The 23,793-nt window shown below is 40.1% G+C and overlaps 1 protein-coding gene across 32 annotated transcripts in view; it reads left to right on the forward strand.

The window, feature by feature from the left end:
* The window catches only part of BRCA1 (BRCA1 DNA repair associated), a 55,899-nt gene that overhangs the window by 30,651 nt on the left and 1,455 nt on the right, over window positions 1-23,793 (forward strand). For 12 of the 32 annotated variants that reach the window (XM_014739961.3, XM_070227186.1, XM_070227197.1 and 9 more), the window contains 11 exons: window positions 326-497; window positions 5,535-5,661; window positions 7,302-7,492; window positions 9,387-9,697; window positions 12,457-12,544; window positions 14,718-14,795; window positions 15,295-15,335; window positions 17,816-17,899; window positions 21,178-21,232; window positions 22,496-22,569; window positions 23,183-23,243. In XM_014739961.3, the coding sequence (XP_014595447.2) occupies window positions 326-497; window positions 5,535-5,661; window positions 7,302-7,492; window positions 9,387-9,697; window positions 12,457-12,544; window positions 14,718-14,795; window positions 15,295-15,335; window positions 17,816-17,899; window positions 21,178-21,232; window positions 22,496-22,569; window positions 23,183-23,243 (1,282 nt within the window). Of the gene's footprint in view, window positions 1-325; window positions 498-5,534; window positions 5,662-7,301; window positions 7,493-9,386; window positions 9,698-12,456; window positions 12,545-14,717; window positions 14,796-15,294; window positions 15,336-17,815; window positions 17,900-21,177; window positions 21,330-22,495; window positions 22,570-23,182; window positions 23,244-23,793 lie in introns of those variants that run through there. The other 20 variants (XM_070227187.1, XM_023652478.2, XM_070227189.1 and 17 more) reach the window with 4 other exon arrangements.

A 23,793-nucleotide genomic window follows, 5' to 3' on the forward strand; every position in this document is an offset into this window, starting at 1 on the left:
ATATCAAAAGTGTTTAAGTACCATAATTCTTTTTCACTCCTTAGCTTTAAAAGAAAATAACTATTTTCAAAAGGACATCACAATAAAGCAAGTCTATTTGGGAGAGTTTGAGGAATTTTTTTTCCTCCTCTAACATTCTGAAATAATTCCATGGGCATTAATTGCATGAATATGCTTGGATTAAAAGGTGTTCAACCAGAACTCATAATTCCATACTAGATGATTTTAATTCCCATACTAAAATTAATTGTTGTGACATATTCTTGCTTTCTGGCAAGTTTCTAAAAGAGTGCAACTTTCTTGGTGTCATTTCTTGTGTTTGCAGCAGAGGGATACCATGCAAGATAACCTGATAAAGCTTCAGCAGAAGATGGCCGAGCTGGAAGCTGTGTTAGAGCAGCACGGGAGCCAGCCTTCTAACCGCTCCCCTTCCCTCATAGCTGATTGTTGTGCCTCTGAGGACCTGCTAAATCCAGAACAAAACACATCAGAAAGAGGTTTGTAATATTGGCCAAACACTGTTATCTTAAGCAAAATTCTTCCCTCCCTAAGCCTTTCTCCTCCTGAAAAGTGTGGACCTAACGCCAACATTTTATGATCTTTGCTCAGCATCTATTTGCTGAGTCACTCCGTGGGTAATTTTAGAGCCTTGGTTCTAGTCCCTGCTCACAGCTAATTTACCATTCAGACGGACGAAGACAGTCATTAAGTATCATTGACTGAGTACCTACAATGAGGAGATGCCATGGAGAGCTATAGGAAGCTGAGTGTAATGGGGGAGATTGGAAATAGGTAACCCTATCATATTAGAAAGCTTATAAAAAAACACTCAGACATATTCCTTATAACACTGGTGTTAGATCACAAAGCCCTATTTAATGCGCTTTCTGGTTTATAGGGAGAGTTGTCCTATACTTTAGGAACCGCACCTCGATCCACAGAAAGCCCAACTGTGCGGTAGCCAGGTGCTCTATAACAACATTATAGTTATCAACACGTCACATGTACCTCTGAGAGGAGGCATTTGGAGTAGTCAGGCAGGTGGAGTTGATCAGAACTGTCTTCCTATGAGAAGTGAGCACTGAGCTGAGGAATAACATGGCATAAATGAAGGAAAGTGAGATGGAAATTTGAGTTTTTAATTGAGTTTTTAATTGCTGCCTTGTGAAGGCAGCACATCAGACAGGTTTTTAAATAGGTGCAAATACGTAGGCACGTAGTTGAGAGGCCAGGCACAGGCATGGCTTCCAGAGGGGGAGCTGGTGCTTAGTAACAGGTAAGTCTGGTGAGCCCTCCCAAAGGGTTCTTCACTACCTTCTCAGTGATGCCTACTCAGACTACTTCGTGTTCAATTTCTTTTCTTCATCACTCCCTTCCCCAGTCCTACTGGGGGCCATGGGGCCTTCCTTTGAGTCTTTCTAGAAATTCAAGTCTTAATTATTCAGAATAGTGGCCTTGGTCCCAGAGTGTGCCTTGCAGTATTTTTGTGTTCAGCGAGAAACAGTAGCTCATGCATGAGAAGCTGGGAACTCTGTTGCTATGGCAGTGATTCAAAATTTATTTCCTTAAATGCTTTCTTTGTAACTATATCTTTATTTAATTCATCTCCCAAATAATGAAGTCCAAAGTCTCATCCTCAGACAATTCTTTTCTTTGGGGTGCTTTCACCATCTTCAGTCTAAAAGCAGACTAGTCTTTCGATTTTAACGCACGAGCTACAAAATGTTATTGTCTGGTTTTGAAAGTGTGTGTAAATCTACTGTCTCATCTTTGGGGGTGTGTATATGTTTATTTTTTCCTGAAGATCTGTAGACAAAGTGTTTCTTTGTGGCTTGCTTGCTTTTTATTTTTAAATTTCATAAGTGCTTATTTTTATGTATTCTATTTTGCTATGGATTTGAAAACCTTTTTGAAAATTTCTTCTGAATCTCTATATAAAACATTTTTGTTAGGAGCTGTTACTCTATCCTTTGTAGTACACTTATTCATTGGTCTACTTTCTCATGAAATTGTCACATCCTCAGAGTTCTGAGATAGGTGGGTAAATGCTGAGAGGAGGGAGGAGAGGCTTATGAGAATTTCCTGGTTAAAAAAAAGAAGTTCTCCTCTCGCAACTCCATAGAGAGTGTCTTCCATGACCACTCATATTTGCATAACTTGAACATGTGTTCAAATGCTACTTCTTAATGAGATCTACCATAACTGCTGTGTTTTTTGTTGTAACTTTTACCTCTGACTTTTCCAGCCCTACTTTACTCTGTTATGCTGTTATTTTTTTCACAGCCCTTATTAACTTTTAACAATCTGTAATTTGTTTTCTGTATTGTTTAGAGTTCCTCTTTACCTCCTACTAGAATGTAGGCCCATGAGGGCAGAGAACCCTTAGCCCTGGCCCTGGAACACAGTAGGTGCTCAATGAATGTTTTAATTCACATGATTAAAACTCTGAAACCCACCCCAGACTTACGGAAAGAAAATTTCTGGGTATGGATTGTGGAATTTTGTGGCTTTATTTCTGAAATGTTTTGAGCATCAACTTAATACCAACTTAAGTTTTGTGCATTTTTCCCTCTTAAATTAGTGTGAGTCTAACTGAAATTCAAGCAAACTTCCTTTTTTTTTTTGAGGAAGATTAGCCCTCAGCTAACTGCTGCCAATCCTCCTCTTTTTGCTGAGGAAGACTGGCCCTGTGCTAACATCCATGCCCATCTTCCTCTGCTTTCTATGTGGGACGCCTGCCACAGCATGGTTTGCCAAGTGGTGCCATGTCCGCACCTGGGATCTGAACCGGCAAACCCCGGGCTGCCGAAGCAGAACGTGCGCACTTAACCGCTGCGCCACCAGGCCCGCCCCTCAAGCAAACTTCTTCATCTTTGGAAAAGGAGTTTTGTTTACCTTCAGCTGTACTAATGACATATATTTTTAATAAACTTTTTATTTTTGAATAAGTTTAGATTTACAGAAAAGGAGCAATGATAGTACAGAGAGTTCCTACAGGGACTCTACCCCCTACCTAGTTTCAGTCTCCCCTAATGTTGTCATCTTGCGTTACCGTGGCACTTGTGTCGGAAGAAACCAACATTGGTACATTACTAGTAACGAGTGAAACTCGAGGCTAAGTCATAGTTGACTAATTTTTATTTTTTAAGATCCAGTATTCTTAAAGATGACAAAAGTCCCTTTTTTTAGGGTCTTTACATCAATGTCTTGCCCTCAGCATAGATCTGCCCTACTGTTTATCTAAGGGTCATTCCCAAGCCTGCATAATACTTTTGTGCAAATGTATATACTTACCTGTTATAAATTATGTGTACCTCTTTCTGCAGGTAAAGCTATTTCACATCAGGCACTTTGTTGTTTTCTTTCTCCTGGATTACCTGTCATTGATAAAGCAAACATTAGCATTTGTAAGATCATAGCCTGTTAAGTGGAAGTGATTTGCAAACAGCCGAGCTTTTCTGTTCTGCAGTATGGTCATTCCTGGAAGCACTTGTTAAAAATTCCTAGGCTCCTCCCCTGGAAATTCAGAATCAGTTGGGGTGGGGGAGTTATGCACTTTTTAAAGCTGAATTTCATTATGGGTTCTGTATTTTATAGTTTTTCATTTCTTAATATCTCCTTCCTTCATCCCCAGTGTCTTTTCCTTTGATTCTTCCGAATACTTTGCACAGTGCTTAGCAGCTAATAGGCAGAAGAGTTAGCAAATGTTTGGTCTGGCCCATATTCCCTACCCATGAAGAACATAACATGCTAAGACCACCAGCTGAGAGAATGATTTAAGGGGGACTATGGTACTGTTCCAGTACTGGGGCTCCGGATCCCTGCATCTATGAAATAAGGATTAAGGAAAAAGAAGAGCAGAAAAGTTTTGCCCTGTGTTTTTTAGGTGCTATTGAGTTACTGAATCCTAACTCAGCTTATCTTATCTTCTTCCTGGAAGTAGCTTGAACCCCACTGTAGTGAAAAGGGGAACTCATCTGCTAAGCATTCAGGTGATCGAATGACTTTTTTTTTTTTTTTTAACATTTTATTTTTTTCCTTTTTCTTCCCAAAGCCCCCCGGTAGATAGTTGTATATTCTTCGTTGTGGTATGTGGGACGCTGCCTCAGTGTGGTTTGCTGAGCAGTGCCATGTCTGCGCCCAGGATTCGAACCAACGAAACACTGGGCTGCCTGGAGCGGAGCGTGCGAACTTCACCACTCAGCCATAGGGCCAGCCTCTGATCGAATGACTTTTTAATATCTTTATCTGAGGCTTCCCCCGACTCTTTCACTTTTTGTTTAAACTCTTTCCAATGGTTAATTCTTTTTGGTGTGATTCCTCAGAGACCGCACATTACCTTTTATGAGTTATCACCCTATATTTGGGGGGAAATGGTGCCTATATTAGAAGGCTTTACATACCCTGTTGAAAGAAAAATCTGCTGGTTCAGGGTTAGACCCTGCTTCCTTTCAGCAGCTGGTAGCTCCAGGCAGAGTTCTTATGTTCCTAGAAACTCAGGTCCAGAAAAGATGAGCATAAAGGAAACTACAAATAATGCATTTGAGGATTAACTCAGGAAATCAATGATTATTTCCCCCAAGCTACCCAGTGTCTTAAAAAACAGTTTAATTAAGCTAGCCATTTGTTTAAAATTTTCTGCCTCAATTTATGGATTTTAGCTTTTCTAATAAAAGCTCAAAATAAACTACAGTCATCAATGACTTTTTAATGGATAGATGACATTTGTAATTTTTAAGTACTTGTTTTTGCTTTTTAAGTATTTCTGTCTTTAACCCACTTCCTAGAAAGCAGTGGCACAATAATACATTTGGAGGAATTAATAAATAAAAAGGATGTACTAACATGCCAGAACTTTGCCTTGGGTCTGTTTTGTGTGTTTTCCTTTTTTGTGCTGTTTTATCATTATTTCCATATGTTACTTCAAGGTTTCTTATCAGTTGGCACTTTGGTTTTTTTGTGTGTATTGGTTTCTTGGCTTTTTTCCTAGTAATTGAAAATGTGAAGAAAAACGTCACCTGTTTTTTCTTCCTCATCTGACTCTGCCCCTCTTGTATCCCCCCATGTGCAAAAGATCAAACCCCTGTCCTATCCAGTCTTTGATGTGGAGGCAATAGAGATGGAAAAGGAAATGTGCCTTTGCATTTTCCAGTACTTTCTCTTTCCCATTATCTAAAGCGATCTGAGTATAATTTATTTTGCTGCAGAGATAAAAATTCATTTCCTATTCTTGTTTCCTTATTCAGGGCCAAAAAATATAAATATAGGGTTTTTTCAACCTTATCTCAGCTAGGTATCTGCATTTACTCAGTCTTAAAGTGTTCCTTTTTGTTGTCATTATTATTTTTCAGTTATTTAGTTCCAGTTGGTGCTACATCACTTGTGTTTGTAAAATTCCGTAGGACATACTTATTTAAAAACCAATTTGATTGTCACAGATTGCCGCTTTTGAAAAAATCGCTATCTTCACCTGAATTATCACCATTACGAGAAGGCAGTAAAATTGATTTTTTGTTTTCTTATTCCATTTAAAGCAGTATTAACTTCAGAGAAAAGTAGTGAATATCCTATAAGCCAGAATCCAGAAAACCTTTCTGCTGACAAGTTTCAAATATCTCTGGATAGTTCCACCAGTAAAAATAGAGAACCAGAAATGGAAAGGTAAGAAGTAATAAATGTCAAGTTGTAGTATCTAAGTAATACCTTTACTTGTATTGAACTCTTAGTGTTAAATTTTTTTACCCTACTTTCTCTAGTTTTCTGTACTCAGACATTTCTAACCTCTCAATGCTCTAGGACACTTCGTTTAATTGCATATGGCTTTTTGGACGTAATAAGGCATGAGCTACATGAGAAATGCTCAGTAGATCTGTTCCTTCTGGAGGTCAGAATAAAATACAGAACTGAAAGCTAAACAAGGCTGGAGGCTGACAGTTGACTCCTCCAAGGCAGTCCTTGCCCTAATTGAAGTTTTTGCCTTTCTAGAAAAAGTTTAACTTGATTTACCCCAGGAAATATTCAGAATATCTTTCAGAGATGTCTTTTCAAGTCACTATTGAAATAAGACTGTATAACACTTTATATTTTCAAAAATACTTTACCTACTTCCTCATTGGCTCTTTACAACAGCAGTGAGCGTAGAAGGATGAGTCCTGGACTATTATTCCTATTTGATAGTTCAGGAAAGAGTCTCAGAGCCGTTAGAGTCACACATCTCACACTCTAGGAAGGAAAAGGAATTCATATTTATTGAGTTCCTACTGAGTGTATGTACATTTTTTACTTATCTTTCTGGGAGTAGTGACAAGTTGTCAATAATTTAATCACATCGTCTTTTCCAAGCCTCTTGGACTAGACTGAGGATATATTTTTTAAGGCTGGGGTACTGGCATTGTGGCTGTGACAGAGAATGGAAAGATCTGGCCTCCACAGGCACTAGACCCATGTTTAGAGGTAATGACCTTATTGCCATGCTTTAACCAATTGAGCTAACCATCCATTTAATATTCAGACTAAATATTCCTGCTCCTCCCCCTCCCCACTGTACCCTATAGAGACTTCTATTAGAGAACCTACTCATTCGTTGAACTTCCTCCATCTACTAGACTACTTGAGAGCAGCACTTCTGGTCTTGCTCATCTTTAATCCTCAGGGCCTATCTTCAGTGCCTGACTGACTCATAGTAAACACCTAATAATTGTTTGAATTTCTTAGCTATCTCTGAGGTCCTTTAAATCTGTTAATAAATATCTTATTCAGCAAAATTCTAAACACCTGAATGAGTAGAACAATTATGGGTGCATTTGCTCTTCTAACAATGTTTTATAGCTGATGTTTGTGTTTAGAATGACTTTGGACATTGAAAAGGCAGGAGGTAGGGATCATTCTGTGAATTTTGCCAAAACTGAGTAGGAAGAATGAGTGTAGTGATGTCAAAATTAATCAACTGTCTCTCTTCATGAGAGATCTGATTCTAAAATCCATTTGGACTCAAGTGGAATAGTGTATAGAATTTGAGTGAGTGGCAATAGATAATTTGGTGAAATTTACTGACATGCTTTTAAACAGCTAGGAGATATACTGCTTCAGACCAGACCCTAAGGGGAGATGTTATCTGTCAGCCCTGACAGGTTGGCAGGCATCATGAATCCAGACTTCTAGGCCGTTACTTGGGTTGTCTTTTACTGGTCATTCCCAATCTCACAGTGAGCTGTTTCACTTCCGCTTTGGCTGCCTGGGAAGTATGATTAGTCCTTTCACAAGCTGTGGTGATGATTTTCTTTTTACATCCTCCTTTCTAGGTCTTCCCCTTCTAAATCCCAGTTGTTAGATAATAGGTGGTGTGTGCACAGTCACTCAAGGAGTCTTCAGAACAGAAACTGCCCATCTCAAAAGGAGTTCATTAAGGCTGTTGATGCGGAGGAGCAGCAACTGACAAAATCTGAGGCCCAAGATTTAATGGAGCAGTCTTATTTGCCAAGACAAGATCTAGGTAATATTTCATCTGCTCTGATAGAGAGAACGCTTTTATTTCACTCTGAAATTTACCTAAAGATATTCTGGTTAATCACCTTTTAGATGTACTAGTCTATCATGAATGCATCTGTTGTATGTAAACCCATTTTAGAAAAATAGCTTGACTGTTAATCCAAGTTTACTTGAAAATTATTGCAGCTGTTAGTCTGTCTATGTTGGTTTAACTCTAACAGTTTTGAGGGTGGGTGAGTCCTGGTGCGCTGTAATATTTTACTTCAGCTGTTAAGAGTTTTAGGCTCCTAGAGTAAAGGTTTAGGCCTGTCCTTTATTGAAAACTGAGTCAAATCTCCAAAGTAAGCTTTTATTTTATGAATTAATGAATATAAATGACTATATATTTTATGCCTAATAAATCATTTTAAATGAATAGTGTGTTTTATGGCTTGTAAATCAAAGTTTTAATCAGTAAAGAAAGTTTTAAATTAATCCTCAAAAACACATTATCATAAAAGGTGCTCTTTGGCATCTAACTGTGGGATTTGACCATCTTCATTAGGGTCATTTTAGGAATCTCATGCGTTCTACTTAGCTGTGCTTTACTTCCTGATGGAGTTACATTTTTTGAAATATTTCAGAGTTGATCTCCTATTTTTAATTTGGTAATGATATCTGATGATTTATTGTGAAAAAGGTAATGATATCATCCTGGATGAAGAACCAAAACTCCAGTATTTGTCTCATTTTTCAACTTTTTTTCCTTCCTTACAAACGTACTGTATGTTCAGTGCCAAACAGTTGGAAAATATAGGTAATAAAAAGGAATATTTAAAATTACCTGTGTTTCTGTCATTAGCAATAAAATATTGCTTGGGACCGGCCCAGTGGCGCAGCAGTTAAGTGTGCACATTCCGCTTCGGCAGCCCGGGGTTCGCCGGTTTGGATCCCAGGTGCGGACATGGCACTGCTTGAAGCCATGTTGTGGTAGGCATCCCACATAGAAAGTAGAGGAAGATGGGCACGGATGTTGGCTCAGGGCCAGTCTTCCTCAGCAAAAAGAGGAGGATTGGCAGCAGTTAGCTGAGGGCTAATCTTCTTCTTCAAAAACAAAAGCTGAGTAGCTTTTTAAAAACCATTGTACGGGGCCTGGCCCTGTGGCCGAGTGGTTAAGTTCGCGCACTCCGCTGCAGGTGGCCCAGTGTTTCGTCAGTTCGAATCCTGGGCGCCGACATGACACTGCTCATCGAACCACGCTGAGGCAGCATCCCATGTACCACAAGCAGAAGGACCCACGGCGAAGAATATACAACTATGTACCAGGGGGCTTTGGGGAGAAAAAGGAAATAATAAAAAAATCTTTAAAAAAAAAAAACCATTGTACGTATATACCACATTTTCTTTATCCATTCATCCATTGATAGACATTTGATTGATAGACATTCCACCTCTTGGCTATATGAATAATGCTGCAATGAATATGGGTGTGTGCATTTCTCCATTTTATTGTAATTACATGTAATAGGTGAAGACTACTCCACTGGAATGGATATGTCATAATTTATTTAATCTCCTATTATTGTACATTTAGGTTGTTTCTAAAACTTAACTGTTATAAACAGTGTTGCAGTGAGCATTCCTCTGACTAAACTTTTGCATACACCTTTTATTTTCTTAGGATACATTTCTAAAACTAGAATTATTGCCCAAAAGTGTGAACACAGAAGGCTTTTGGAACATAATGCCAAACTGTCCTTTAGAAAAGTTAAGCCACTTTGCACTTCCACTAACAGTGTATTAATGTACCCCTTTTTCTCTTAATCTAACTTGATCTTTTTGATTCTTAGCAGAAAATAGACATTGTAATTAAAGATACATTGTCACGTGGATTTAACTTCTTCCCTCATTTCTTTCAGAGGCAACCCCTTACCTGGAATCTGGAATTAGCCTGTTCTCTCATGAGCCTGAGTCTGATCCCTCTGAAGAGAGAGCTCTAGAGGCAGCTCATGTTTGCAGCATGCCAGCTTCAACCTCTGCGATGAAATCACTCCAATTTCGAGTTGAAGAATCTGCCAAGAGTCCAGCTGGTGCTCATACTACTAATATTGTTGGGTCTAATGTGAAGGAAGACAGTGTGAGCAGGGAGAAGCCAGAAATGATATCTTCGACCGAAAGAGTCATCAGAAGAATATCCATGGTGGCCTCAGGCTTGACCCCAAAAGAATTTGTGAGTGTATACATATGTTATCTCCCTAATGACTGAGACTTCATTAACATACTTCAAATAATTTTAAATAGGTACTAGTCATGAACAACCTATAGGAATAAATCTAGGAAATAAGCACAATTCCATGTAATTTAATTTCCATTACTAATTTCTTAAAATTTGGAGCTAGATAAAGCTATAGCAGGGATTATTTTGCATATATTTACTTAAGAAAATAATTATTAAATTTTGGCAGAAAAGTTATAGTTTTGGGTGTCATATAGAGCTTTTTAATTTTAATTTTCTTTTTAGCTTAAAAAGCAAGTAGTTGTAGCTCTACTCCCCAAAAGGCATGTTTTCCCCACCTTGGTTCACATCGGAGTGAACTCACCAGCATGATTAACTAAATCCAAACTGGTTCCAAGCATATTGCCAGATAGTGGCATTTCTCTGGTGTTTATTTATCCTTATCCTGGCTTATAACATAGTTATTCAGTAGCTTGTCCCATCATTTCTGCCCTAGAAGACCCCCTCCCTGTTAGGATTTTTTATATCTCCTTGGGGCCCTTATGCCAGAAATAGGAATTATTTTACATTGTGGGAAAATACCCATTAAGATATTAAGACCGCTGAAACCTTGATTCTACTTGGGCTGAGTGTAGATTTCAGATATCCTAGTTGGGGCCGGCTTGGTGGCATAGTGGTTAAGTTTGCACACTCTGCTTCAGCAGCCTGAGTTTGCAGGTTCAGACGTCCTGGGAAATTTACCTCTTCTGTAATTAATCACCAATGGTATCACTTCATAATAAAACAATTCATTGGGGGCTGGCCTCGTGGCGCAGCAGTTAAGTTCAAATGTTCCACTTTGGTGGCCCGGGGTTTCCCTGTTCGGATTCCAGATGCAGATCTATGCAATGCTTATCAAGCCATGCTGTGGCAGGCATCCCACATATAAAGTAGAGGAAGATGGGCACGGATGTTGTTAGCTCAGGGCCATTCTTCCTCAACAAAAAAAGGAGGGTTGGCAGCACTTGTTAGCTCAAGGCTAATCTTCCATAGATAGATAGGTAGGTAGGTAGGTAGGTAGATAGGTAGACAGATAGATAGATGATAGATAGATTAGATAGGTAGATAGATAGATGATAGATAGATAGATTAGATAGATAGATAGATAGATAGATAGATAGATTAGATAGTTGAATGAATATTTCTTTAAACCATGATAAGATAACACACCAGAGTAGTGAATGGATTCAGTAGTGAGTGCCATTTATTGACAGTGAGAGATGACCCAGTCTTTCTTACGTATATTTCTTAATATATCCTTCCTAGGATAAGAACCATTTCTCATCCTAACTTCTCTGTAGGTAGTGGCTCAGCATAACATTCTGTGTGGCCAGACGTGTCCCACTACTAAAAGGGCAAAGTAAACTGTGTCTACCCTAGTAGATACAATGAATAACTTCTCATCAATAATACTAGAATGCTCATCTCACAGCCACGTGCCCAGATCAGCTATTTGCTCTGAAATTTCATACCTCTCTGTTTATATTGCTCTTGATTATTTGCCTATACATCTAGAATTCCCATTTATTCATTGAAAATGAGCATTCCTTACTCCTTTGTTTTGTGAGTTCAGCTTTTTGGAGAAGGCTAAAATGATCTAGTCTTTCTTGCTGTGGGCAGTTCTAAGCTGCAGATTAGACCGTAAGTGGCTTGGGTACATGTTGTCTTTAAACAAGCAAAGAGGAAAACTTTTCAGCTCTGTTCAGACTTGCTGAAGTGTGGTAAATTTATTATGAAAGTTGCTGACTGTATTACACATAATTAATTCTGAAGCCCATATTAAGATGATCTTTTCAGCAGTTGCTCTTCTAACTGAACACTGTTTCAAGGCTGGGATTTCAGCAATTAATCAGTTCAGAATTGCTAATGATCCTGGCAGAGGGCAGTGGCAAAAGGGGGAGGATGTCATTAGCTTCTCCAGCCTGCCTTTTTCAGTACCCTGTGGCAGTATGGAGTGAGGCAGCATGAAAGAAAGATGGCCTGATCTCCGGTGCAATATTGTGCACCACGGAAATATTGGCATGGGTGGTGATGGCTAGTAGATGATGGCCCTTGGTAAAGAAAGTTATTTACCAAACAGTAGCTATTAATTATGTCAGCTATGTCTATAAAGGGTCTGGTTAATTTCTTTTACTGCCTATTGATTTTTATTTAGTTGATAGAAAATAGCTAGAAGGCTCTAGATTTCTTTTGGGAAGAATATGAGTCTCTTCCAATCTTTTTCCTTAAGAGGAATTGATAGTTTTTGCACTGACCTGTAAGAAGCATCTTGACTTGAATGTTTTGTAATAATCAGTGTTGAATCTTGTTTTTAAGCCGCATATCTGTAGCATAGCTTTCTGTATAGGCTAATTACCTCTCAGTATATAAATTGTAGGCTGATAAATCTAAACTATAGTATAGTAGAGTGTCACTCTGCAAAGAAACTGTCTTAGGGAATCAAATGATATCTGCTATTAAAGGGAAAAGAAATATTATTTTGAATCTTTGGTTTAATTTCATGTCTGCCAGCATTGACTATTTTAGAATTTCTTCCTCTAATTTGTACATAATTTTTATTAAATTACTATTTATTTTGAGACTTCAGGCTTGTTAGAATTAAAAGGATGTATAGCTTTTGTGAGAAAAATAGAGACTCAAAGCTAGGATAACTAATATTCTAAACTGTGTACTAGAGGTAATTTATTATAATGTAATATTTGATTTGATTTCAGATGCTTGTGCACAAGTTTGCCAGAAAACACCACATCACTTTAACTAATCTAGTTACTGAAGAGACTACTCATGTCATTATGAAAACAGGTATACCAAGACCCTTTACAGAATATGTTGCATCTGTTGCATAAAACTACACAAAGAAATGGGAGTGTTTGTTAAGCATAGCATGGATGATAGTCTTCCAACAATCAATCACTTACTACTTTATGAAAGAAAAGTAATAGTGTTGCTGCTTCCTGACCCTCTTTTGTTTTGGGTTAAGATTTGGAGAGTGGTGAGCCAGAATGATGACCCACTTCTAGTCTACCCTGCCTGGACTACACTGTGTGAAGGGCTTTCTGGTAAGGCAGAGCCCAAGTCCTGGAGGAACAAATAGGGCAAAGAGGTGGAATGAGAGGAAGTGAGTCTTCGCTCAAAATCTGGGCAGTTGGAAACCCTAGCTCCATGTCCTAGCTCCACTCAAACTATGTGTTTGAGTTGTTTTTCAGGAAACAAGTCTAATATCAGCTCTGAGATAGCCTAGCATATTAAAAAGGAAAAAGAGAAGGGGAAAATTCATTTGTCCTACACTTTCCCCTTTTTAAATCTTAATTATGACTTGCATGATAACGGAAATCTCAGAGGCTTTTAGTTGACTATAAGCTAAATCTGAGTAAATATTTCAGGGCTGCTAAAAAAGCTCGTTTGAATTCGGCCTCATTAATACAAGTCTAACATCCAGAGCAAGTGAAGTGGAGATTCTGACCCCCCACTACATTCTCTGCTGGAGTGATAGGCCTGGAAGATATGTGCTCTGTCTGGAGCACCATGCTTTCTCTTTAAGCTGGTCACTGACAAACTAGAGAGCGCTCATCCAGGGTTAGACGATGAGGATGAGGAAAAGGAATTCAAAGCAATGTAATTTAATGAACAGATGAAGGAATGAGAAGACTTATGGGAACAAGACAACTGTCTTCAAATATCTGAAGAGTTGTTATCTGGAAGAGGAGTTAGCCTCACTCATGGGCTCCAGAAAGCAAAGGCTGGTACATGCAGCACACAGAAGATGCAGATTGTAGCTCAAGTCTTAAAACCTTTCTAACAAAATTGACTCTTTGGAAGTATAGTGGTCTTCTCCAGGATGTTTCTGTTCACACAGCTGCAGATGCTTAAACACATAGTCCAGACTTCTTGACAGGGACATATTGCCTTAGAACATCTTAGATCTTAGGTTTCTACAACATAAAGGTCATACCACACAGGGTCAGTGGATGATGCTCACAGGAACCAGGAACAAGTTACCATGAGCTGAGTACTATTTTAGAGATGAATGTCATTAAAATTTAATATATCTTAAGCTGTAGGTTTGGGTCAAAGTTGCTGAATGGTGAAAAGAAAACTTTAAAATGCAAATTAAATCTAAAGTAATTTAGTCTTTAAACTCAAGGGCAATACAACATTTGCTACTTTTAAACTAAAAATGAGCTAAAATTTCTGAGTTTAAAGCATATTATTAAATCAGTTTTCACAGCAGTTAAACAAAAAGCTTTAAAATTTGTCAAGAATTCTGTGAGGGAGAATAGCTGTTGCTACTACTGGCAGATGGCCTGCTGTGTTTAGGGTTTAGTTAAATACATTTCTCTGTTTAAAACTAAGTGTTCGTTCATCAGTTTGCATGGTTCTTCAGAGGGGCCTTTGAAACACTAGGAAATAAACAAAAGTGATTATTCAGCTACTGCTTTCTGAAATACCTATGTAGAAAAGAGAAAAGCTATGAAAATACTCTATTTTCCTGTCCTTCTCAGGGGAATTAGGAATTAGGGGGTTAGGATTCCCCAGGTAGAAGTTCTCAGGGTGAAAATTTGTCACTTACATTGACATTTCAGATTTAGGATTTCGACAATACTGTTTTCTTCTTTCACATGTTGCCATTCAGTAAAATAGATTGTCCCCGTCCACATATATCAAAACTACTGACATGGATAATTCCTTGAACACACTGACAGACATCCTTAGGTAGCCTTGGCGTCTAGAAGATAGAGCGGACATTTCCTACGGTCTTAACTTCGTATCAGCCTTTTCCAGGCTTCCAAGATCCACACCAGCTGGCTATAATTAGGGGTGCAACCTCTGATTCTACCACCAGGGGTATTGGAAACATCAATCCAGGTTGGTCTCAAGTAGCATGAGGAGCTGGGGCTTTTTTACTTCTTACGGCATCACTTCCTGATTTTGTTTTCAGCTTCTACTAATCCTTCGGATGTTCCTCATTCTGCAGATGCTGAATTTGTGTGTGAACGGACACTGAAATATTTTCTGGGAATTGCAGGAGGAAAATGGGTAGTTAGCTATTTCTGTAAGTACAGTATAATTTCCCCCTCTCTTCCCTTTAACACTTCAGAATTGCATTTTTACACCTAACATTTTAACACCTAACATTTTTGCTGATGCTGAATCTGAATTACTGAAAGGTCTTTAATGGTAACACTAAACTAGCTTTATCTTTAATGCATATCTCTTTGTTCAGATAAGCTGGTGATGTTGGGGGAAATGGATTTCTTTTTATAACTAATAGGACCTAATCGTCCTCCTAGCAATGTTAGCTTATGAACTAGGGATTTATTTAATAGTGGGCAGAAATCCATGTGCAGCAGTCACTTTTATAATGTTTCAATTAAGCATCAACTGTGTCTCCAGAGGGAAATCTATTAAGGAGCTGTGGCTTTATAGAGAGAGGGTCTCTACTTAGTGTTATTCCTCCTGTGTTTTTGTGTGAATCACTTCACCATCCCCCTCCAGGAAAAGAGCATGTTCTTCTGTTCTTGTGTGACCTCTCTTTTCTGTGATCTCTTTAGGGGTGACCCAGTCTATTAAAGAAAGAAAGGTGCTGGATGAGGTAGGTACTTGATGTTATAAACTAATCAGAAAGACTTGGTGCTGTTGAGTCACATAGGCACTGAAAAGTTATCTGCTTCCTTCCTTGTACTACTTTCCAAAGATTTTCCTTGAAAATGTGGGTCATCAAGAGTTATGCAGAGCAAATCAAGAAATTCTGTGTTCTCTGGGCCGGCCCCATGGCCGAGTGGTTAACTTCACACGCTCTGCTTCGGCGGCTCAGGGTTTCACCAGTTCAGATTCTGGGCACAGACATGGCACGCTCATCAAGCTATGCTGAGGCGGCAACCTACATGGCTCAACCAGAGGCACTCACAACTAAAATATACAACTATGTACTGGGGAGCTTTGGGGAGAAGAAGAAGAAGGAAAAAAAAAGATTGGCAACAGATGTTAGCTAAGGTGCCAATGTTTAAAAAAAAAAAAGAAATTCTGTGTTCTCACTTGTTTATTTAAGTTCAGTAGAAACAATCGTTTCCTCAGAGGAAGGAAAAGGAATTTATAAAGCGGAAGACAAGATTCATAAGCATGAGAAACAGGCCCACCTAAATTTTACACGCATATACCTTTGTAGGAAGCTGGTTGTTCACTGTTGTTGAACAAAAATCCTTCATATTAATATGCAAATGTATCTGTTTAGAAATCAGATTCCTTCAAAGAGGAATCTTTATGATACTGAGAACAGTGAGAGGTAAATAAGATAGAGTGTAGGAGGAGGAATAATTTTAGAACAGAGCCAGCTAAGAGCTGCTGATAACAACAGATCAGGCAAAATAAAATTAGTGAAAGCAGTTCTAGACTATTATGCACTACTCAGCATATTCATAATTAATTAAATGATGTTTTGTTGGTTTTAACTTTCATTCAGTGACTTATATTATTGGGAGCCTACTCTGTGCTGGGCACCAGGAATAAAGTGGTAAACAAGACGGACAGTTCTCTGTTCTGGTGAGATTTGTGTTCTATTGAGGGGAGATACACAGTAAATAAAGGTGTATGTAAGATACCAATAAATACTATGAAGAAATGTATAGAACAACAGACCAGCAATTCACTGGGGAGAGAAGTTGACTGCTTTAGTTAAGGAGACCAGGAAGGCTTTCTGAAAAGCTTGAGCTGAGATCTAAAAGATAAGAAAGAATTGGCCTTGAAAAATGTAGGGAACAAATGTTATAGGCAGAGGAACAGCAAACATAAAGATCTTGAGGTAGGAATGAGCTTGGTTTACTAAAGAAAAATAGGCCAGTGTAGCTGGAGAGTAGTAATTAGTCAATCATATGTAGGGAGCAGAAGTTAGACAAGGGGGTGGATAAGGTCATAGACAAGGGCCAGATCGGGTAGGATTTGGTGTAAGTATGGTAAGGAATTTGAATTGTATTCGTAGGGTAATTAGAGGCATAGAGATGGCAAGAGGAGGGTGGTTTGAGATCTATGTGGAGATAGGACTTACTAATAGGTTAAATGTTGAGAATGAGGTAAAGAGAGGAATTGAAGGGGTAACGCGTAGGTTTTTGGCGTGAACAATTGAATGGATGTCAGTAATATTAAATAAGATAAGGAAGATATGGAGGAGGAACATTCTGGGGTTAGGGGCGTGGGAGATAGGAATAGAATGAAGAGCTGTGTTTTAGATGCATGAATTTGGGGATTTATATTAGACATCTGGGCAGAGGTTAAGTAGGCAGTGGGGTGCAATCAGGACTATGAATTTGAGGGTCATCTTCAAATAGATGACATATTTATCACTAGATTCTTGTCACTCGCGTGTCTAGGAAATGTTAAGTGTTCTTTCTCCTTATAACAGCCTGTGGTTATACTCGTGACTTTATTTTCCTTCATAATACTCTTGGCAAACAAAGGGTGGTCTTTCCTACAATCTGAGTTTCAGTCAGAATTGTTTCTAAGCATTCTTCCCAAAAATTGTCCCAAAAGCTCTAACCTCTACAATCTCATTCTTCTTTATTCCCTTGTCCTTGACCAGTCAAAATAGTGATTATGAAAAACATCTAACTTCCTTTAGTTTATTAAATGTATATTTTATCATTTTGGTTTCCTTAACTGTAAATCTCTCAATGGAAATCTGAGAAGCCCTTATTTCTTTAGATGGTAATGCACAATTGGTTTAAGAGATCAGGAATTCTCCGGTTATCTTTCAAACAGTACAGTATGAGCAGTTTAATCTAAATGCTAAGTGAATGTTTTGAGAGGAGATGTTGAAAATTAAAATACATTGAGTCCCAGTGAGGTGAAAAGCCAATTCTTAATTTCTGCCCACAAAGATGTGCTTCAGTGAATTGATTTCAGCAGCTGAGATGCTGGTCATTTCATCCAGTCCACCAAAAAGAATGATTTTTTTGGAGGGAGGGGTCAAAACTCTGCCTGGCAATGCTGAATTCCTTAAATACGACGTATCTACTCTGCTTCCATTCAAGGGGTCTTCCCTTTCTCTGACCCCTGTGGTTTGGATTTGGTTTCTTTCAGCATGATTTTGAAGTCAGAGGAGATGTTGTGAATGGAAGAAACCACCAAGGGCCAAAGCGAGCAAGAGAATCCCAGGACAGAAAGGTAAAGCCCTTTTACCTGATGCTGACAAACACCCACCCACCCCTCTGCATTTCTGCCCTCTTCGTGGAGATGGTCTCATTCATCTTGTAAGGGGCATTACATACTTGTTGCTAGAGCACTAGCTAGGTCCTTCCTTATAGGTTCTTTTTTAGTTCTCCTAGCCCAACAAGGTAAATAAGTATTATCTCCATTTTATGAATGAAGGAACTTAGAGGTTTAGAGAATCCATATAATTTCTACTCTAGGGTTCAAATCTCAGCTGATAAGTGGCAGAGCTGGGATTTGAGACAAACGTGAATCTAAAGCCTTTGCTCTTTCCACTGCATTGTGATATCTTTCTCTAAAGCAGTGTGGTAAGTGCTGTGAGGAGGATGTACACACTGCTGCCTGTGGAAGCACAGAAGAGAATGTGATTGATAGTCAATAGCTAACATCTATCTGATGTTCACGATATGCCAGGGACCGCCCTAAGCACTCAACCATATTTTAACTAATTAACAATTTTATAGCAACCCTATGAGGGATGTCCTATAATTATGTCAATTTTATAGTTGAAAAAATTAAGGCTCAGAGAGACTGAGAGTAAGTTGCCCAAGCTCTCAGAGCTACTTCTGAACCCACAGGTAGAAATTAAACCCAGGCTGTCTAACTCCAGAATTTGAGCTTTTTCTTTTTTTGAGGAAGATTAGCCCTGAGCTAACATCTGCTGCCAATCCTCTTTTTGCTGAGGAAGACTGGCCCTGAGCTAACATCCGTGCCCATCTTCCACTGCTTTATATGCCTGCCACAGCATGGCTTGCCAAGCGGTGCCATGTCCCCACCTGGGATCCGAACCGGCGAACCCCAGGCCGCCAAAGTGGAACGTGCACACTTAACTGCTGAGCCACAAGCTCAGCCCCCTTCCCCTACTTTTTTATATGTGGGACACTGCCACAGCATGGCTTGACAAGCAGTGCATAGGTCTGCACCCAGGGTCTGAACTGGCAAAACCCAGGCCACCAAAGCAGAGCGTGGGAAACTTAACCATTGCGCCACTGGGCTGGCCCCCTTGAATCTGAGCTCTTAATGACAATACCATAGTTTCTTGGAAAGTTATAGGAGATTTCACAAAGGAGAAAAATAGATTATTCTAACAACTTTACAAATGAAGGATGAGAAGCCCAGGAAGACTCAGTGACTTTCCCCATATCATACTGTAGCAGATGATACAGCCAAAACTGTCCTTCTTTCAGGGAGAAAGGTCCAGGCAAGATTTCCTACCTGCCTGTCAGGCCTGAGCTGGCTGCTTTCTCAGGTCGCTGACAAGTGCTTAGTTTCCTGGTCTACATTTCTTCCTTTTTCACGTGTGCACTGCTGAGGATTTCAGAACATCCCCATATGGAGCACCTTCTGTCCCTTTATAGAACTTGAGAGAGAACCAGCAGCAGTGATTTTCTAAGGAAAACAGCTTTGGGAGATGATCACAAATCAAGCCCTGGCCCTCTGAACCCTTGGGGTCCACCACCCTCACCCACTGAGCCTGTCAAGTAACTTCCAGGTGCCAAGAAAAGCTGCTAGCTCTATTTCTGCTTCCACCTTCACCCCAGGGGAGTTCTGTGTGAGCCAGCCATTTGCTTTTATTCCACTGTATGCAAGGCAGAATAAGCACCAGATTCTTCCCTCCTTCAAAGGAAATTCCAGTGTTTGGGGGTTTTTCCTGTACTTGGGGTGGCAATGATGGAAAGTGCCTGGTCAAAGTAATGACATTCTGAAGATACTAAATGTCACCGTAATATTTTCCTGTGGAGGAGAAGTGTATTTGTAGAGGTAAAACTTCAAATTTCTTATCTTATAACTAGACATCCTCAACAGTGAGTATCAGCCTGGATGTAAAAATTTCTTATTTTTTGTACTTTTCACAGCAATATTTGACTCCAGCTGACTGCCTGGGGAGAAGTTTTAGCATTATGAGCATCTAGGTCCTGTCAACAGGTTGGGGATGTAGTTTATTCATACACATAATGAGAATGGCACAGATGGAGGCTGTCACTTAAAACAGAAACAGACTTATCCTGCTGTCCTTTCTTATTCCTCTGACTGTAGTTGAAATGTGTAGGGGGTGGGGGGCCATTTCCTAAAAGGCCACCATGTGTTCTTAGCTTCCTGATTTTTCTCTATCCAGTCTCTTATTTGAAGCGAGGGGAGTTTCTAGGCCCAGGCATTTTTCTTTATAGTGGAATGGGGAGACAGAGGGTCAAGAGAACAATGGTTACCCAAATGATATATATCCAGCCAACTGACAAAAATTTAGATTTCTTCTTTTAAATGATACCCAAGTCCTTTGCTAAGAACCTGTGCCAATGCATGTGTAAGAATTTGCCTGTTCAACACAGTAGCCACCAGCCATAGGGGGCTTTTTAAATTTTAAATAACTACAATTCAATAAAATATGAAATTTAGTTCTTCACTCACCCTAACCACATTTCAAGTGCTCAGTAGCTACATGTGACTCATGACTACCTTATTAATGCAAATATAGAACATTTCCATCACCACAGAAAGCTCTTTTAGACAGTTCTATTGAGCACAGGAAGCAGAAGAGGCCCCTAGGAGGTGTGGTGTGATCCGTATCTCCTGGAAACCAGGCAGTCAGATCAGCTCCATGAGGAGAGGCAGAACCAGGCTTCACTTCTAGATTTAAAACTACTTAGGTTGCCTAAAGGAACAACGGCCATTCCCAGAGCAGTGTGAAGGCAGAAACAGGTTCGGGGACCAGAAGAAAATCAGGAGAAAAGGAGCATGTACACGTAGAATAAACATAGGACTCTCTGCCAACCAGAGTCATGGTTAGTATTGATGTACCAAGTCTGGATAAATATCAAACTTCAGCCAATAGCTTGAACTTTGTGCCATGCCAGCCTTTTATTAAACATAAAGAAGGACCAATTTCTTTCTTCTTGTCTCTAACAAGAAGTGAAGTCACCTGCACAAGTTATCAGGGAGGAGCCTGGGCCTGATTGGTGGCAAGGTGGGATGCTCAGCCCTTGAATGACAAAGAATGACTGTAGAGTAGATCAACTACATACGTACTTCTAAAGAAGTCTTCTAAAATCCATCAGTGTTCTGAACATTGGCCTGATTGTCTCTGGGAAGTGACAGCAGAACTTGGTGGGGGTAAAGAAAAGAAAAAGGGAAGTTCTTCATTTTTGAGAGTCTCTTTATATTGTTTTTTAATAAAACCTATACTCTTTTATAACTAATGTTTGTTTCTCTGTTGCTCTGTCCCTCTCTTTTCCCAGATCTTCAGGGGCCTAGAAATCTGTTGCTGTGGGCCATTTACCAACATGCCCACAGGTAAGAGGCTGGGAGCAGTGCGGAGTCCAGGACCAGCCTTTCCCTTACATTGTGGAGTGTTATAGGAGAGATCTTCTCATGGGGGTCCCTCAAATTGGTGAGATGTTCTAGAGGTTATTCTGTTTCTTTACTGCCCATCAGACAAAACTGCACCTAAATGTTACCGTATAGCAAAAAACTAGCCCTGTGCCCCTTCTCAAGAGCAAGAAGGCAGTGAAGAGTTGGGATCTAGGACACAGTATGTTCTGTGCAGAGATGCGGTCGAGCTGCTCTTACTGCCCTTTGGTCTAAGAAAGGGGAGAAATAAATCAGGGAGAAGATACTGTACTCCTCTGAAGATGGCCTTGGCATCTGGTCAGGGACAGATGAGTGGCAGCAAGGGAGCCTGGCAAAGTAATTTTGCTCTGTCTTCTTTATTAGTTCTTGATTGGATTTCTATGAAATTTCCAGTTGCCACTGAAGGATTTCTCAGTGTTTTGTACTGTGGTGTACAGAGACCCAGGGTCTCTAGCAGGAATCATTTGGAGGTGAGTCAGTTGACCTCAGTTCACTCAGACAAACAGGAGCGCCTCAGCAATCCCCAGAAGTAGGTCAATGGAATAGAGCACCCCGAGGGGCCCAGAAGCCACCCACTGGTCAGTTCAGCTGATTTTCTGGGTGCGAGTGGAACATCTCTACCATCCCTTCTGATTTCTATTCCCCTGAGTGTGCTGATTCCAGCTCAGCATGTAGCCCTTCCCCGCTGATGTGCTGAGTCTCTGTCCAGGAGGATGTGTATTTTTTTACTGAATGAATTATCTTCCCATCTCTTGACATTTACAGTAATTACCACCAAGTATGGTGCTCTCAGTGGCCTTGATTATCAATTACCAACACAGAATTGGGCAGGGAGGGAGGGAAGGCAGCTGGGTGTTTTTTCACAGCATCTTAGCCAACAATTTAGCAAATTAATAGAAATTAGATCTTGGATTTTTTTTTCTTTCTAAGTGTTCTGTTTGAAAGACTATCAAACCTTATCTACCAAGTGGCCTTGTGGGAACTGATAACCACAGTAGGTAGCATATCAGTGGCAAATTGACTTAGAATCCATACCCTTAGTATAGATTCTAGTTTAAAGCCTTTCTGTCTCTTTGGAGCAGAGAGACAGGGAGTCTCACTGAAAAGTCTTGCTGTGAGCTTTCAGGCGGAGGAGTATGAGTTCGAGGGCCCAGGTCCAATGTGCAGTTTACTGTGGTGATTTTTAGTTCTAAATGTCCTATTTAGATCAACTAGAGTGGATGGTGCGCCTCTGTGGGGCTTCTGTGGTGAAGGAGCCTTCATCGTTCACCTTCAGTGAGGTAAGCATTTGATGCCCTGTCAGCAGGAGAGGACGCAATATTCTCTCCTGTGACTGAGCAAGGCAGTACCCATCAGTCCCTATGAGCCCCCTCACTGTGGCCTCAGAAGCCTCTCTTCACCCCAAGCCTTCCCTGACCATGTACCTGTGCCAGAACACTCCATCTGTAAGAGCTGAGTAAGGACTTGAGAGCTACAAGTATTAATATACTGAGGGAAGGCTCTTTCGCTCTAACCCTTCCTTTTTTTAAAGATTTTATTTTTTCTTTTTCTCCCCAAAGCCCCCTGGTACATAGTTGTGTATTTTTAGTTGCGGGTCCTTCTAGTTGTGGCATGTGGGGTGCCGCCTCAGCGTGGCCTGACAAGCGGTGCCACATCCGCGCTCAGGATTCGAACTGGTGAAACCCGGGGCCGCCACAGTGAAGCACGCAAACTTAACCACTCAGCCACGGGGCTGGCCCCCTAACCCTTCCTTTTTGTATGTGCCCTTCCCGCTCTTTTCTGTGGTTGCCCCCAGAGTAGTTTACTTGAGCAAACCTTTGAGAAATGGTGAAGTGACTGTTCCAAAAGTCCTGCTCTGTTATCCTCAATGCTGTTTCCTTCCTGGGGATTCAGGGTACTCACCCAGTTGTGGTCGTGCAACCGGACGCCTGGACAGAGGACAGCGGCTTCCATAGTAAGTCTTGCTGTAAGCCTTCGTCCAGAGGAGTATGGGATAGAGGGCCCAGGTTAGGTATGCAGATTGCTCTGCTGATTTTAGGTTTAAATGCCCTTTTAGATCAACTGGAGGGCATGGTGCACCTGTGTGGGGCTTCTGAAGGCCACAAGCATGTGCCTGTGTCATATGATGTCCTGCGGGATGAGTTGTTTGTTTTTTTGTTTGTTTTGCATTATAAAAGTAATGAATGAACTGTTTCCATTGAGGGGAGGGATTAAATATGAATGTTCATCACATAAAATATAAATGAGCACAAACACAATACACTAACCCCAGTGATCCCACCAGTTGGAGATGATTACCATAAAATTCTTCCAGGCATGTGTGTGTATATATGTACACATATGTATTTTACACAAATGTTATCAGGCTCATCATAGTGTTTTGCTTTTTCATTTAAGATATTGCAAACATTTTACCACATCATGAAATTGCAATGCTGTTTTGCTCTCTCTGGTGACTTTTCCTTTAACAGATTGGAGGTCATGTTAATAAAGTTGCCAGAGGC

This window comes from Equus caballus, chromosome 11 (genome assembly GCF_041296265.1).
Source record: "Equus caballus isolate H_3958 breed thoroughbred chromosome 11, TB-T2T, whole genome shotgun sequence".
Lineage (NCBI taxonomy): Eukaryota > Metazoa > Chordata > Mammalia > Perissodactyla > Equidae > Equus > Equus caballus.